Source organism: Lactuca sativa, chromosome 5 (assembly GCF_002870075.4).
Source record: "Lactuca sativa cultivar Salinas chromosome 5, Lsat_Salinas_v11, whole genome shotgun sequence".
Lineage (NCBI taxonomy): Eukaryota > Viridiplantae > Streptophyta > Magnoliopsida > Asterales > Asteraceae > Lactuca > Lactuca sativa.
The window spans coordinates 300,642,242-300,659,964 of NC_056627.2; the positions used below are offsets into that span (position 1 = coordinate 300,642,242).

At 32.5% G+C, this 17,723-nt stretch overlaps 2 protein-coding genes across 2 annotated transcripts; both read left to right on the forward strand.

Annotated features, from left to right (window-relative positions):
* The first annotated feature begins 1,106 nt into the window (after positions 1–1,106).
* LOC111892528 (uncharacterized) lies at positions 1,107–2,097 on the forward strand. The gene is made up of 2 exons (XM_023888577.3): positions 1,107–1,332; positions 1,609–2,097. Exons 1-2 carry the CDS (start codon positions 1,305–1,307, stop codon positions 1,914–1,916), a joined length of 336 nt encoding a protein of 111 aa, XP_023744345.1. The 5' UTR covers positions 1,107–1,304; the 3' UTR covers positions 1,917–2,097.
* Positions 2,098–5,984: 3,887 nt separating this feature from the next.
* LOC111892559 (BTB/POZ domain and ankyrin repeat-containing protein NPR1) lies at positions 5,985–9,301 on the forward strand. Its single transcript, XM_023888615.3, has 4 exons — positions 5,985–6,903; positions 7,677–8,424; positions 8,512–8,712; positions 8,916–9,301. The coding sequence occupies exons 1-4, from the start codon at positions 6,364–6,366 to the stop codon at positions 9,173–9,175; spliced, it is 1,749 nt and encodes a 582-aa protein (XP_023744383.1). The 5' UTR covers positions 5,985–6,363; the 3' UTR covers positions 9,176–9,301.
* Positions 9,302–17,723: the final 8,422 nt, after the last annotated feature.

Sequence of the window (17,723 nt, forward strand, 5' to 3'; positions counted from 1 at the left end):
ATTATATAACATCAATAAGGTTGGTAGTTTCACTCGGTAAGAATTTGTCACCAAGCTTTAACTCTAGATAAATTTCATTGACATCAATATTTGATCATTCACCATACTAAAGTGCAACTTCTAGACGATTTCAACACAAGCTAAGACATTTGTCATAAAATTCTTTCAATTTTTTAGAAAAAAAAATCAAAATTATTTCCATACTCTCTGTATTGTTCATATCTTGTTTTTAGAGAAGCTCCTGTTTGATTAACAATATATAAAAAATAATGAACTTTAAAATTCTCCATAGCTAAAAATATGACATCTTTATTACTTGAAGTCTTATAAATTGTTTTTCTTATGAACGAGACACTTTTGAGGGAATATTGGATAAATATTCATTTCAATTGAAAGTTCTTTAGCGTCATCAATCACCTTAGAGAACCTTGAACCTTGTTTCTTTAAACTCTTCCAAAAACCCAATCAAGATATTCGCTTCTTTAATAGAAACATAGAGATCAAAACATATTATTTGATTGTAAGTTTTCAACATATTGAGTACTTGATACCAAATAACTATTAATACCTAAAACTCAAATTCACCAAACTCATTATCTTCTAACGATTAAGCTTCACTTTGTATTTTAATATTTGTTTTTTTCCTTCAAAACTCATATCTTCACATTAAACTTACACACACACGTTTATGCAAAATAAATTTTAGACCCCTTGATAATATGAGCCCTGTGCCATACCTAAGTCCTACACCTTTCAAAGATGCCTATGGACATGAATAGTGATTGATGGCCATACCTTTCAATTTATATAAAGTTTATAGGCATGATCTTTCTATTTGTATTATTTTAAATTATTATGACTATATACCAAAAAACTTTAAATTTTTATTTATATATATTTTAAACCTTATTTATTTAAATAATCATCTTTTTCTACTTAAGTATTTATGAATAAATTTTAAAAACCATAGATTTGGAACATCTTGTTAGATATTATAACGTCCAACTGTTCCAACACGAGCGTATAGTAACTCATTATAATTTAGAGTCTACATTTATTTTATTTTATTTTTTATTTAAAAAAAAGAATCCGATCTTTTTGTTCTATTCAATTCTTTGTCAGGGTTCACAATTATGCGAGAGGCTGGTATCAGTTTGATTTGGTTGGTTGTAAAAGAAGAGAAGAATTTACGACGACCCTTTGATTCAGCGAAAAACAATGATTTTTCGAACTCATTCTCAGAACCCTAAATCAAATAATCTCATCTTCAATCTCTTCTTAATAAGCTTCGATATATATCTTCAATGGCTGAATCAGAAAATGGATCGCCAGGTACTCATATCTCCTGTCTTTTTTTATTTTATAAATTAATCCTGCATGCTGAATCGCTGATGCTTCGATTTTCCATCAACATCATTAGATAACTTATATAACCCGATATCAGAACGAAATTCAATTTCTGTCGTTGAATTACCTGTACACAATATACACGGATGATCATTCTTTTGTTTGGAGTCTGAATTTGTGATTTGGAGCACTCACTCCAGGTGTTCGACGAAATGCTGATATCACCCATTTGTTTTTGTTTGATGTAATGGCATATGGCAGTGAGTAACCTGAAGGTGGAAGTAAGAGCAGGAAGAATAAAAGAAACTTCACCTCGTTATCGTAAAGAAAGTCATGTGAAAGGAGGAGAAGATACCATCGAGGTGAGCACTCCAATCAGCGAATTTAAAGGTCAGAGTATTTTTGATCGAGCAAAAGAAGAATTTGAGGCGCTTGTTGAAACGATTCATCCCAAGAAAGAATATGATTATTTCGTTTCCCCACCTAAAAAGGAAGATGGATTTCGAGCCACCATTGGAAGAAAGTTGGAAAAAATTACATCTGCAAGGAGTCATAATCATCAAGATTGAGATTAATCTATCTACTACCAAATTATGACTGTTTTTCCCCTGAAATTAAATTTTGTTAATTGTTTGCATTTGTAAAATGATTTTGCATATCAATTAGACTTGACTTTTGGTCAAATTCTGTGTAGTAGTAATTGGTGTCTATATTGGTATGAGGATTCATCAAGTGGTATGTTGTTTTTAAGTGAAATCTTGGAATCTTGGATTATTGTGCATTTGTGTGGTATGATTTCTTCTCAATAGATTTGTACTTGACTACAAATTTGGTTCATGTGTTTTATTCTAAATTCTAATTTTGATTATTTTTTGAAATCTTCCCATAGTGTTGGATATCAGCGTTGCATCATTCTAATTGGCTCGGTAATTTCTTTTTTGGAAACGGCAGAATTTTATTAAAAACCACAGCTTATACAGAAACAAGAAAAAAGACTAGGCAAAGAAAACAAAAGCAAAAACAGAAAAAAGAATACAAACAAAATGATTACATGATATCAAAAGGAGAGCAAACTCAAACCGTCCATTTACAATTCTCGTAATTACCCCTATGTTTGATCCAACCAAACACCATAGCGAGCACACTATCCACCAACGTAGAAAGAGAAGTGCTCGAATTAATAAAAATGTTGTCATTTCTCGCTTTCCAAATACACCATAAGAAACCATATAGTATGGCCAACAAAATCTTCCTTTTTTTTTGGACAATTTCCCCAAGTTGCAGCAAATTGCACAAGCTCCACAACTAAATTAAAATTCTGATACAGGATACTACACCAATTGAAAATCCACTTAAGAGAATTATCCACCTGAGGACAACAAAGAAAAAAATGATTGAAATCATCGATTCCACCATTGCAAACTGAGATGCTCGAGACAGAAATATCCCTTCGAGCAAGTGCCTATCAATACAAACCCTCCAAACAAAGACAATAATTTTCAACGGGACCAAACTTAACCAAACAGTTGGATTAGGCATAGGAACAGAAAGCTTAGAATCGATTATGACACAAAACAAGGGATGCTAAATATTTAGAGGATTTTAAAAGACCTCATTATCCATACCCCATCACTATTTAATAATACCCCTTAATAATTAGCTTTTAATCATTAGGTTATGATGACATGTGTTTTTTATTAATTATGATTACTTTTAATAATTTTATTATGATGATATATTTTTTACTAATATATTTGTAATTAATATTTTTTTTAAATATATGAATAATTAATATTTATAATTAATAGTTTTTTTAATCAAGTATTTTATAAGCAACGACACATATCAAAAACTATTATATTAAAGTTCTTATTTGTTTGAACGACATGCTGAATATTCAAAATACTTGGAAAATTAACTTAATGACTTCAAATTCATAACTAAAATTCCTAAGCTTATATTAAAATATAATCTAATTGGTTTTGCATACAAACTTTTCAACATTAAATATATTTAATATATTATTCTAAAAAAATATAACATCATTTTTAAACATTTTAAACAAACAGTAACTAAATAACTTGACTTCCACTCTTTTTACACAAGGTTAATTGTACGAAACGCTCTAGGTTTTACACAAACTTGGGAGTTGGGAGAAGCCATTCTTTTTATTTTTGTGTTAATACCCCAAAGGTTGAAATATAAGTGTGTGTTTTTTTGGGGGGGTCTTGCTGACATGGAAATAAAAAAAAAACAAAATGAAACTTTGTATTGCCAAATCCGTTTTCCTTTACTTGCATTGAAGTGGTTACGACTCCATTATTGTTTCTTGTTTAAATTAACTAAACGAGTAAGAGTTGAGTCTACAAAAAAGCTCTTGTTTATTGGCTTATTGCATGCATATGCATCAAGAAACTTAAACAAGTTCAAGTTTTCCTTAAATTCTTTTAGCTTTCGGTCATGTTCCATACAAACTTAGGGCATGTTTGTGTTAGTTTTTTTAGCACAAAAGTGATTTTTAAGAAAATACTTATTAGCTTATGGCTTTTAGGAAAAGCTGATTTTAAAAAATGTTTGGATAAGAAAAGCTGAAAAGCTGTTTTATAGGAATAAAATGGCTTAAAAAGCTAAAAAGTTAGGATTTTCCAGCTTTTTGAAAGTTTTATTTTTTCCTATCCAAAAAGTTGTTTTAAAAAACGATTTTTAAATACAAAACACTTTTTTAGCTCATTAACTTTTTGAAAAGCTAAAAAGCTAATAAATTATTTTAAAAAGTTATACCCACTTACATTCATCGTCACTTCATCCACATATTGTGTTTAACTAGGCCAAATAGGTGAGAGAGCTAAGGTCACATATGTAAACTTAGAATATTTATGGTGTGTATATTCTACACACCAATCTCACAATTAATCATCGGTACAACTATCATTATTTTCATACGTGTTTTCAAAGACTAGAGACTGTTAAAGTGGATTGGAAAGAAGGGGTGGGTTGTTTGACCAAGTCAACATAAAATAAACTTTATGTTATAAAAGACTAAGGCTGTGTTTGGGGCGCCACAACTACCTGATAAACTAGCTTATTTTTCGAACTTTTTTATGTTGTCGTGTTTGGTAAGCCAAAAAGTAGCTTTTAAGCTAGCTTTTTGAAAAACTACTTAGACTAGCTGTTTATGAGCTTTTTTAAAATTTTCCAAACACACCCCTTAATTAATTATAGAAACACATACTCCTACATATCATTTTATGTAATTTTATATATTTCAGCTAGTTTTACCAAACGTTATTTTTTATCAGCTAATTTTTCAGCTATCAGCTAGTTTTTTATTTAACAGTTAGCTTTTCAGCTATCAGCTAGCTTTTCAGCTAGTACGCCAAACATAGCCTAAAACAAGAGCAACCAGCTAAAACACAATTTTAACAAAAGCAATTATAATAGGTGGAGTTTACACAATTTTAACAAAAGAAATTCTAATAGGTGGAGTTTAATGAAACAAGAGTGTGACTTATTTGAAAATCTATATAAACCAAGGTTGTAAAAAAACATTCGACGTTAGCTAGTCGGTGTACTAGGCGATGATTAATCAGAGACCCTATATTGCTAATTCGTTGAATTTTAAAAAAATAAATATGACTAATATTGAAATGAAGTTCGTAAATACCACTAATATCATAACAAAATAGGTTAATATGATTAACACAACATTAATTATTATTCAAATAGTTTCCATTGAGATGAAAGTTTTTCAAAGTATTAAAATTTCATTGTTTGCTTCTGTTTCGCTCATTGTATAAGCAGAGATTAACCATTAGGTACCTATTAGTTGGTCGGCTAGCGCTTAAAAACTAATCGAAGATTAATCGGAACTTAGTCGAGATTTTTACAACACTTATATAAACATTAATAAAGGTAATCATATAATTTGCATCAATTTGATATCCATTTTGCCTTGTTATATTTAACTAAAGAAAGTGATGAAATTCATAAAAGCTAACACCTTGTTCTCAAGTTAATTTAAAGTGTTAAATGGAAGAAGGGGAAAACAAACTATGTGTCTTTTTCATCGACTCATTTTTGAGTGTATGAGAAGGGGAAAACAAAAAGGTTTGATTCCATTTCACACTTAATTATTTGTACTTTTCTTCAATTTCTTTGTGTTCCATTCTCCTCCCTCTCCTCTCAAGTTCCATCCATCAAAAAATCCAAGAGCTGAGGCGTAAGTACCCAATGCACAATGCAAGATATATTATTGGGCGTTTACCGACTCCTAATATCTAGAAGTTAGATCGAGTCATTCCTTAAGTTGACTTTAGGTGTATACTCATTGGCCTGTTTGACATTGACATTTTATAGAAAATGCACTTATACATAAGAACGATTTAAATTAATACAACTAAAGAACAAAAAAACTACTTTTCTAAACTTTTAAGTAAAAACAGTTGTCTACTTTAACAAATATTATTACGTTGTCTTTAAAAAAAATTCACTATCTATCATCGAGTTACTGATTTTTCAAAGAAAAACAATAATAAAAGACTAATTTAATAACCACAACAGAAATACGACAAATCATTACAAAATAATTTGGCACCCACCCAGGTTTTTTGAAGTGGAAAATCCGTCTGCTTTTTTCCCCTTTTGTTTTTGTTTTTTTTGCTTCGTCATCTCATTCAGATCTCACTGTTTTGACTTCATCATCATCATCATCCATGTTATTATATTCATATCATGAATCCAACTTCTACTCTTTCCCTTTACACATCTATAGAAAATTCAAACAAACCCCAGTTGACCAATCAACTCCTACACTCCATTTTTCCCCAAAACTTGCCTTTTTCTCCACGAACATGGTGGCTGTTCGTACCTTCTCCTCACTCATATCCATATGGGTCCATCTCTAATCTAACATCCACTCACCATCTACACTTTATTGATCGATTTTTGCATGGTTTTCGTTTTAGTTTTACAAATCAGCAAAAAAAAAAAAAAAGTGAGAGTGAAACCTGAAGTCCGATGATGGATACACGAACTGGGTTCTCTGATTCAACCGATATGATCAGTGGGAGCAGCGGTGTATCATCTACACCCGCCACCAATGAATCTGAACCTCCCCTTATTCTTTCCGATGTTTCCGCCCTCGATCGTCTATCGGAAACCCTAGAATCTATCTTACTGGAACCCTCGAGTTCCTTTGCTGACGCCAAAATTATTCTTTCCGGTGGCCGGGAAATCCCTGTCCACCGGTGCATCCTGTCGGGGAGGAGCCCCTTTTTCAAGAATAAATTTGGTGACAGTTCCAATAAGGACAAGAATCGCAATGTGAAATTGGAGATGAAGGAATTAGCTAGTGATTATGAAATCGGATTCGAATCTTTAATTAGTGTATTGAAGTATATGTATAGTGGTAAGATTAACGGTTTACCTAAAGATGCTTGTGCTTGTGTTGATGAAGGTTGTTCCCATGAAGCTTGCCGACCTGCCGTTGATTTCATGGTGGAGGTGATGTATGCCTTTCACATTTTCCAGATCCCAGAAATGGTTACTCTCTGGCAGGTAAATTACTAAATTAGCCTTACATTTTCAGGTAATTGCTAGATGGGTGTATGATAATAAGTTTTGTTGCAACTAGTATCAAAATGGTTACTTAAAAAGATTATTTGACACCTATATAATGTATAATCATAAGTAGAACCCAAACACTAAAAACTTAATATTGCAACCTCAAATTACAATAATAAGATAAGCATTTTCAAAACGTACATCCAAACACCCTCTTTATCCTCCAATAAACCATAGTTTCTATCAACAATTCAACATAAAGAAATATGGACACTAGTCATCGGATATAAATGATTTGTCCCACATGGGTATCTTAAACTTTTTTTTAGAAGAGGTCTATCGACTTAGGTTTCATTTTTGTTCCATTTATTAGAAATCAGGTAAATTGTAACATGTTTACCTGTTTTACTAATGACTTGACAATGACATGACACATCATTGTCAAGCAAACAGGTAAACTTGTTTATCCGATTTCACTAAACATTTTTGTTCTATTTATTTGAAATCAGGTAAACATGAACATGTTTACCTGTTTTACTAATGACTTAGACAATGACGTAACACGTCATTGTCAAGCAAACAGGTAAACTTGTTTACCCGATTTCACTTAAATGGAACAAAAATGAAACCTAAGTGGTTAGACCTCTTCTAAAAAAAGTTTGAGATGCCTATGTGGAACAAATCTGAAACTTGGTTACTATTTAATGACATTGTTCCTTAGATTTTTATTCGGTCCGAAAAATAATTATTTTCCTTTTTTAATGTAGACGCGCATACTCAACATTCTTGACAAAGCTTCCGCAGATGACATTCTAGTAATTCTATCGGTTGCAAACACATGTGGGAAATCATGCAACCAACTTCTTTCCAAATCCATCGAAATTTTAGTCAAATCAAATGTCGACTTTGTAACTCTCGACAAAGCATTACCCGAACAAATAGTCAAACAAATCATCGATTCCCGTTTTGCCCTTGGTCTAGACAAGCCCGGAAGCAGTAGTTTCCCGGACAAACACATAAAACGTGTCCACCGAGCTCTCGATTCAGACGATGTTGAATTAGTCACAATGTTATTACGAGAAGGCCATACATCTTTAGATAACTCTTGTGCTCTTCATTACGCGGTTGCATACGCGGATGCTAAAACAACAACCGAGTTACTTGATTTGTCACTCGCGGATGTGAATTTTAGAAATTCGAGGGGTTTAACAGTGTTACATGTAGCGGCAATGAGAAAAGAGCCGAATATAATAGTGTCACTTCTTACAAAAGGCGCACGCCCGGCAGATCTTACCCCGGATGGTAAAAAAGCACTTGAGATTTCAAAAAGACTTACGAGGGCGGTTGACTATTATAAGTCAACGGAGGAAGGGAAAGAGTGTGGGAAAGGTCGGTTGTGTATTGAGATATTGGAACAAGCGGAAAGAAGGAATCCTTTGTTGGGAGAAGCTTCGGCTTCTCTTGCTTTGGCTGGAGATGATTTGAGGGTGAAGTTGTTATATCTTGAAAATAGAGGTATGGAATTTGAAACTTTAAAGACAAGTCAAAATGTGTGTTTCTATTACAACATTACACTTTCTAACCTTTTTTTTTTTTTGGCAGTTGCACTGGCTAGTCTTTTATTTCCTATGGAAGCGAAGGTGGCAATGGAGATTGCTCAAGTTGAGGGCACTTCTGAATTCACATTAGAAAGCGTATACTCTCAGAATTTGGCAAATGCACAAAGATCGGTGGATTTAAATGATGCACCTTTTTTGATAAAAGAGGAACATCTTATTAGATTAAGAGCTCTCTCTAAAACAGGTAAATTATTATCTTTCTACATTATATTCTATACATGTGTCCAAGAGACTAAAGAATTAAAATTCTTATATCGTTTTTCTGTCCCTATTCCAACTAAAATGTTAAAGAACCTCAAATAAGTTATGGACCAAAATTGAAAAAATCAGTTATAGTGGAAGGCTGACTTTTACTATCTTTAAAATTGTGATGTGACATATGAACAGTGGAACTTGGGAAACGTTTCTTTCCAAGATGTTCGGAAGTACTAAATAAGATAGTTGATCCGGAAGCACATAAATGGAAAAATACTCCGGAAGAGCGAGAATTAAAGAAGCAAAAATATTTGAATGTTCAAGAAACTTTAAATAAAGCTTTCACCGAGGATAAAGAAGAATTTGATAAGTCATACACAATATCATCTTCATCTTCATCCACATCTGGAATTGTAAATCCACACACTACTCCGTTTACTTTCCAAAAATAGCAACTCTATTATGATATAAATGTAATATTCACAAATTCAACTCTTGTTACTTGTAAAATTTATTTGTTATTGTGGCCATTTTTAGGTTGCATTTTTATAAATAAGAGTTTTTGTAGATTGACCCCATCTTCATTGATTGGCTTAGCTGTTGTATAGGGCCCTATAAGCATGGTTTAGTTGGTTGCAAGATCTTGTATGGGTCCCTGTTACTTCACCTAAATGGGGCACAATAGCACACTTCCAGATATTGAAAGTTAATAGAATGTGCAAGTGGGAAAATACAGGGAAATTTGTATAAAAAGTGGGATTTGGATCATTAAAATAAGATAAGTCACACAAAAGCTATTTTACTTTCACCATTTATGAAGTTGGTTATTTAGGGAAATCTACGAAAAAGTCCAAATATTTTAGGCCAGTTTATAATTTAGTCCCAAATTAAATTTTTGTTTACAAAAAATGACAGATTACCGGCTAAAACTTCGGATTAACCCTTCGTGGCCGGTTTCATAGATTTAGCCGGTATCTCGTCTTTTTTCGTTAATTAATCCAATTTTTTGGGTTTTTTCATTAATTAATCAAAATTTTAGGGTTTTTTCATTATTTATTATCAATAAACCAAAATATTTGGACTTTTCTGAAGATTACCTTTAAACTAATATATATATATATATATATATATATATATATATATATATATATATATATATATATATATATTATATGGTCTAATTTAATATGTACTATTCCATATCTTCTTTCTTATGCTCTTCTAGGCTCACCGTGTGTTTTATCAGTGTCGTCAAACCCAACATAAAAAATCTCACTCACAAGCCTCGTTAACACCATCAATTTTCCAAAATTATCCATTCACAACTTTATGATCATTTTTCAATCTCCAAAATAAAGAACGGAGAAAATCCTTGTTGATTACGTTGATGTCCATATTACCTAACCATGACTTAAACCGTGGTTCCAACACTTGGATGTTCCTATTACCTAACCATGACTTGAACTCATACACTAATGACGTTGTCCATAGTGTTGTTAACAATAGAAGACAAATCTCACATGTTTAACTACTTATACATTGACTCAAGTCGTACTTGATCCTTGTTTCCTTACAACACTATAGAATCCCCAACATAAGATGAATCCCACATGGTTCATCATTTATTGGTTTTTTTTTGTCAAAAAGTAAAGTATTTTGGAAGTCCCAAATAGACTAAAACGTAATAATGACAATTATTGTAATATCACACCAATTGTCATTATAACTTAAACGTAACATCACAACAATTGTCATTATTACATTTTAGTCTATTTGGGGCTTCCAGAATGCATTACTTTTTGGCAAGACAAAAACCAATAAATGATGAAGTTTTTGATAAAGATCGGAACACAATCTTATTGATGGATCCAAGAGCTCCTTCTTATCCCAAGCCTTTTTCTCGTCAATATTCTTCCAAAAAATGCACTACAATATGCAATATTAGCCCCTCTTTCTCTCCTACAAACATATAGCTCAATTAGGATTTCTCTCAGAGTGTTAAGATGATAAGGGAGGCGGAAATGAAGGCTTAAGGTCCTTTAAATAGGACACAAACCCTAAAAATTAAGGTTTTCACACTCAGCTCCTACTCGTCGAGTTGGGGTCCTCCAACTCGTCGAGTAGACTCCAGAAATTACGCGACCATTAACACTATCTACTCGGCGAGGTATGGCCTTCAACTCGTCAAGTTGATAAGACAACAAGAATATAAATTAATTAAATATTATTCCTGGGAGTCGGGATGTTACACCTATTGTTAGGAAACAAGGGTCAAGTAAGACTTGAGCCAAGGTATTAGTGGTTAAACCATGTGGGATTCGTATTTTGTTGTTAACAAAACTATGGACAATGCCATTAGTGTATGGGTTCGAAATAAGGTTCGAGTCATGGTTAGGTAATAGGAACATCCGAGTGTTGGAAACGTAGCTCCTAGGTATACCAAATTAATATTTTAATAGTTTATGATGTATAGCTTGTTGACATTTTTTTTACAATTAGAGTTAACATTCTTCATGGTTTTCAGTACATAATATCGAGTTGATTTTTTACCTATGTTGAGTTTTTTAAGCTTAATGGTTCATTTTTCATGTTTTTCAAGCCCTATTGTAAAGAAACAAGGGTCATGTAAGACTTGAGCCAAGGTATCAGTGGTTAAACCATGTGGGATTCGTATTTTGTTGTGAATAACACTATGGACAATGCGAATAGTGTATGGGTTTGAAATAGGATTCAAGTCATGGTTAGGTAATAGGAACATCCAAGTGTTGGAACCACGGTTTAAGTCATGGTTAGGTAATAGGGACATCCACGTAATCAACAAAGATTTTCTCCGTTCTTTATTTGGATATTGAAAGATGATCATAGAGTTGTGAATGGATAATTTTGGAAAATCGATGGAGTTAACGAGGCTTGTGAGTGAGATTTTTGTTGTTGGGTTTGACGACACCGATAAAAACACACGGTCAGCCTAGAAGAGCATAAGAAAGAAGACATGGAATAGTACATATTAAATTAGATCATATAATATATATTAGTTTAAATGTAATCTTCAGAAAAGTCCAAATATTTTGGTTTATTGGTAATAAATAATGAAAAAGCCCTAAAATTTTGATTAATTAATGAAAAAGCCCCAAAACTTGGATTAATCAACGAAAAAAGACGAGATACTGGCTAAATCTGTGAAACCGGCCACGAATGGTTAATCCAAAGTTTTAGCCGGTAATCTGTCTTTTTTTGTAAACAAAATTTAAATTTAGGACTAAATCGTAAACTGGCCTAAAATATTAGGACTTTTTCGTAGATTTCCCTTAAATATTTCTTAAGTGATTAAATAATTATAACCTGTTTAGAATTATTTACTAAAGTACCTATAATAAGTAGTTGTGTGTCACTAAGACCACATTTTCTCAGGAATTAAAACAATGTCCACACATTCCGCTAATTGTCTCGTACATTCGCAGATACATTTTTCTTAATAAAACGTATCGATAACTCTTTGTGTGTCATTTATATCATCATCTTCCTTATACAACTATTATCAATGTCATAGTAAAGGACTCTAGATTTCTTCTCATGAATTGTACTATATGTGAGTAATTAATATTAACATTTTCCAATACAACGTTACAGTAGAGCTACATGTTATCCATCAAACTAAAAAATTTGGTAGTCAACATTTTGGATGGTAGTATGGTACAACTAATTTATTTTTAACATATATATATATATATATATATATATATATATATATATATATATATATATATATATATATATATATATATATATATATATATATATAGGTTCAGGTTCATTTTAGACCATGCTAATCTTGTGAGACCGTGAGACCAAATCTAAAAATAATTTTAAAATACAAAATAAAAGGAAAAATCCAAAAATTCATTTTTTAATTATTATTTTCATCACTTTAATTACCTAAAAAATTATTGTTTTTTTTAAATACATGAAATATTTAAATAGAATATTACACTGTAAATATTCTAATGTGATTTTTAGAATGTTAGAATAAATACTAGATTTATCAGATATGTAAAATATTCTAATATTCTACTAGAATATATAAAAGAAATGTATTTTTTTTATTTTTTTATTTATTATTTTTTTTGGTATTTTTTTTGGAAAATATAAATGATGAAAATAATATTTGAATTTTTTTTTTGAAAATTTTCAATTATTTTGCATTTTAAAAATGTTTTTTATCTACAATATGAATGGTTAGGATTGCATCTCACGGTCTCACAAAATTAGGTCGTCTCACATAAACCTAACCTTATATATATATATATATATATATATATATATATATATATATATATATATATATATATATATATATATATATATATATATATATATATATATCTTACTCTATCTCTTTTCAACTTTGTATCTTCTCCATTTTGTCTCCCCTATACTCTTTCTCTTCTTTACTCCGTCTCTTCTCTAATGTCTTAGCATTCTGTTCTCATCTAGACCCAAGTAAAATGTACCAATAACTCTGTGTGTCATTTACATTACCATCTTTATCATGCATCTGTTATCAATGTCATAGTAAAGGACTCTGGATTTCTTCTCAAGAATTATACTATACATGCGTAGGTATATGAACATTTTCCCATGTAATGCAATATTACAGTAGAGCTACATGCTACCCATCGAGAAGCCCCTTGCGTCTGTTGATACTAATTTAGAAGAGATTGATCTATTGAATGAAGGTCATGTTTCAGAACCAGAACTTTGCTACATCTACAAGAGGAAGAATTCAGACAAAAAGGAATTCTTAAGAGCTGGAAAAAAGCACTTGGTTCACACCAGTGTGCTTCAGAAGATCATTCCCAAGACTGCCAAGTCTGATGCTTCCGAGAAAATCATGGAACCATTGATCAAGCAGCTCAAGTGGTGGATCGAAGTGAGAAATTGGTTGCAAACTTCATATATTTTTTCTTTTGGAGATCAGGTGTAAATGCTCAATGATTGCCAAGATCACTTACGGGGAGATTAATGGTGCAAAACAAGTGATCCCTTGATAATCCAAAATTCCAATCCGAGTTATCAACAAATTCCAATGTAATTCATAAGTGATCATTTCCAAGATTGATAGGATATCCGAAGTATTTTGTATTTCTGATGTAAAAGAATGAAAGGTGTTAGTGGACTATGTAACAGTTAGAGGTTCACCTATCAATCAAGAATTATTCAGTCAATCATTCTCTTTAACATTCTTCTTGTTATTATTTACAATTCATTGTTCATACTTTATGTGACAACCCGAAATTTCCATTCTGAACAAACCATATCAAGCCAATAGAAGTAGAGCAGTTACAGTGAAAATTCAGACTTCGAGTATAAGTTTGGCAGTTTTCAGGATTTTACACTTAAGGAGATATTAGGTGACTGGATACACTAGGGTTTTGTGCAACACTGTTATTCCAATACTCTAGGACATTAGAATTCGTTCCAGGAATAAAAATATTTTCTGCCAGAAATATCTCAGGACTATAAATAGAATTTTGAACCAAATTGATTCATTTGTTGAATTCCATTTAGAGAAAAGTCAAAATTCTCTCTCACGGATCTTCGGGTTTTTATCCCAAATTGTGAGTAACTCTTTCTAGTAGTGATAGAAAGCTTTAATTTTGTTCATAACATAGATTCCATAGCTAAATCATCTGATTTAGGAGTTTACTCCCCAAGGTGTTCTTGGGCGGTAAACTCCCAAAACCAAGCCTAGATTGTCCCCCGTGATTAGTAACTACCTTGGACTCGTATAGGAGTGTGTTAGGGACATGAAATCAACCAAGAACCACCCAAGTTTAGGAGTTCACGGCCCAAGAGTAGCTTAGGCCGTAAACTCCCTTGTAACATGCTCAAATGGTGCTTTTAAGGCACCTAAGGCTTAGACTTTATTTTAGACAAGTACCCTAAAGTGTTTAAAGCCTAGAAAACATAAGGAATCACAAGGAAAAAGGAGTTTATGGCCAAGATAAACTCTTGGTCCGTAAACACCTATAAAGGGGTCAAATGACACCCTAACTCCTTCCTTATGCCTAGAACCCAACATAGATCATTACCTAGAAATGTTTGAGACTTGAAAACACCATAAAAACCCTCCCAAGGGAGTTTACGGCCGTAAACTCCAAGGGAATATGGTCTCTGGGCCGTAAACTCCCCAAAGGAGTTTATATGGTACCCAACCACTTGTTATAGCCTTGAAACAATTCACCACATGAGTTGTAATAATTCTAAGCTCCATTTAGGGCCTTGGTTGAGAGTTTACGGCCAGGAGTTTACTCCCCTGGGCCGTAAACTCCAAAGAATATGGTCATTAGACCTTAAACTCCCATTAGGGGCATTGCACTCCTTTGTTGCAACCCATTAGCCTCCTAGCACCTGACCAAAAGTGTTTTCCTCGCGTTTAAATGTTTATACTTGTATAATTAGTGTTTTAATCACTAATTATTTACATACATATGCTTTCATATGAAATTAGGATCATTGTGTGTGTCTAAGTCTTCACTTGACACCAAGCACTTGTCCGATCCTTCCGTACGATAACAGTCCGTTCAACTCCAGTCACTTACTGCAGGTGAGTTCATACCCCTTAACTAATGTTTTAAACTATTTTTAAATGTTTTATGTGGGGGGGAGGGGTACAAGTAGAATCATGCTACTTATTATATCAATCACATGTGATTAATAAGTAGAATTATGCTAGTTATTACATCAATCACATGTGATTAATATACAACATTCAAATGATTTGGCTACTCATTAGCCGTTTTACCAAACAGTTTCCTTCAAATGATTTTTATAAACATTTTATATGTTTTAAACTCCTTATTACACTGTATATTTTACTCTGTATATCACATTTCAAACTTATTTACAATTGTGTTTCAAACAAATGTTTCTTTATACTAAACCGTTTTATCAAACCCATGCCTTCAAATTGTTTTATAGGTTGACATCAAGTCGATCTTTTCTTAAAATAATAATTATGTTTCAAATGTTTTACAAAACTTATTTATGCTTTTATATTATAAATTGCATGCCTCTATATGTATAGTTATATAAGAAATGTTTAAAAGACATAGGAAGGCTATCCACCCTATTTCCTTTTCGCGCTTGAGATGTGGTCTAGTGGGATATCGGGTACTCGTTCGAAGGTCGTTTAAATATTAGTTATATATCATGTGTACATATATAGTCATAAAAGGTCCTTCCAGTTCATCCCATGCCCTTGGGTAGCAAGGGTATACATCCATGTTCATACGTACCAGTTAGATTACTAGTAAACTACCATATGGGTAGTTTAGGAAGATACTAGAACAATTACTAGAACGCGATATCATACAATGAGTCAGTTCATTCATGAGTCAATACTTTCTAGAACATTACAGTACATTACATATACTACGATACTAGGAATAGAACATATACAACTATACTAGAATGATTACAATACTATACTTGCTAGGTAGAGATCACGTACATTACAGCTAGAACAGTTCATTACATTACACTTACACGAATACGTTAATAAAATTGTGATCCACTGTATGGGATCATGCCTTAATTGTCATGACCCGGGTTGTAGCCAGAGTCTCTTGAAGGGAGAGCGTGAGTTTGCGTATAGATCTATAATGGATTGACTATCCTACACCTTGCTGCTAGCTACAGCGGGACCTGCAAGTCTGCGGGTGCCAAACATCATACCTTATTTTCGACTATATGTTGTCGTTGTAACCAGTCTATAGTATGAGTTTGTGTATAGATCTATACTGGATTGACAATCCTACACCTTGTTGCTAGCTACAGCCGGACCTGTAGGTCTGCGGGTGCCAAACGTCATTCCGTTATTACGACCATTCATTATGTCGTTGTTACTAGTCGATAGTATGGTGCAATTTATCACATAATGCCTTAATATAAATCCGGTTTAAGGTAGTTAGTACGGTAGTAGTTCTTATAGCACTACACCATAGTATTATTTCATTTTCCCATTTCATTCACTTCGTGAACATTCACACGACGCACGGTAATGTAGAAACTATATTTTTGTTAATGATAGTTATACTTGGGAAAATACATACTCTTAAAAGGGACACACATCCAGACACTAGATGCCTTGGTAGAAGGCTACATTCAGAACAGTTAGGTCTTGGTAGAAGACACCTTCTTATACTAGTAGGAATTATAGGGATTTCTAGGGTTTTTCAAACATTTACAGTTGTTTTACAAACATTTTCATACTTACAGTTCATATACATTTTCATACTTATAGTTCATATACACTTTCAATACTTACAATTCATACATACAAATTCTTACATACAGATTTATACATACAAATACTTACTTACAAATTAAGACACTAAAAGACTTATGATCTCACCAGCTTCAAAGCTGATACTCGCTTTCAAAATTACTTGTATCCTCAGGTCATCATAGACAGGTACCGATGCAAGGAGAAAGGAAGATGGAGCTTGTTCAAGACTTATCTTTCATTTTGATTTATTTATGCTTTAGTGTTTATCAAAATTTGACAGAACACATTTGTATAATAATTATATTATTAATGCAATGGATGATGTTGTTGCTTGTTTACTACTTTACATTGTTGTGATATTATACATGACGTCCTCCGCCCCAGAACGCTTCCGTCGTTCTCGGTTTTGGGGTGTGACACTTTACTTTATTTATCTTGAGCACTTTGTTGAGTTATCTTCTTAGAGGCTTGATTGGTTTTTCTAGAATTGAATGAAGTTTTTATTATTAGCAAGCATTTCCGTTATTTAACTCAAGGTTTGAGTTTTAAAACCTTGTCCGCGTAATCCTTATTACCATAGTGGATTCTCAGGTAGAGTCAAAGTTGAATTCCTAAATCACTTTTAAGATCGGTTCCCCGCTCTCGATGGTTCTCAACCTGTTATTATTCAAGATTATCAGAATCATTTTTCCCCACTTGAGTTGCCAAAT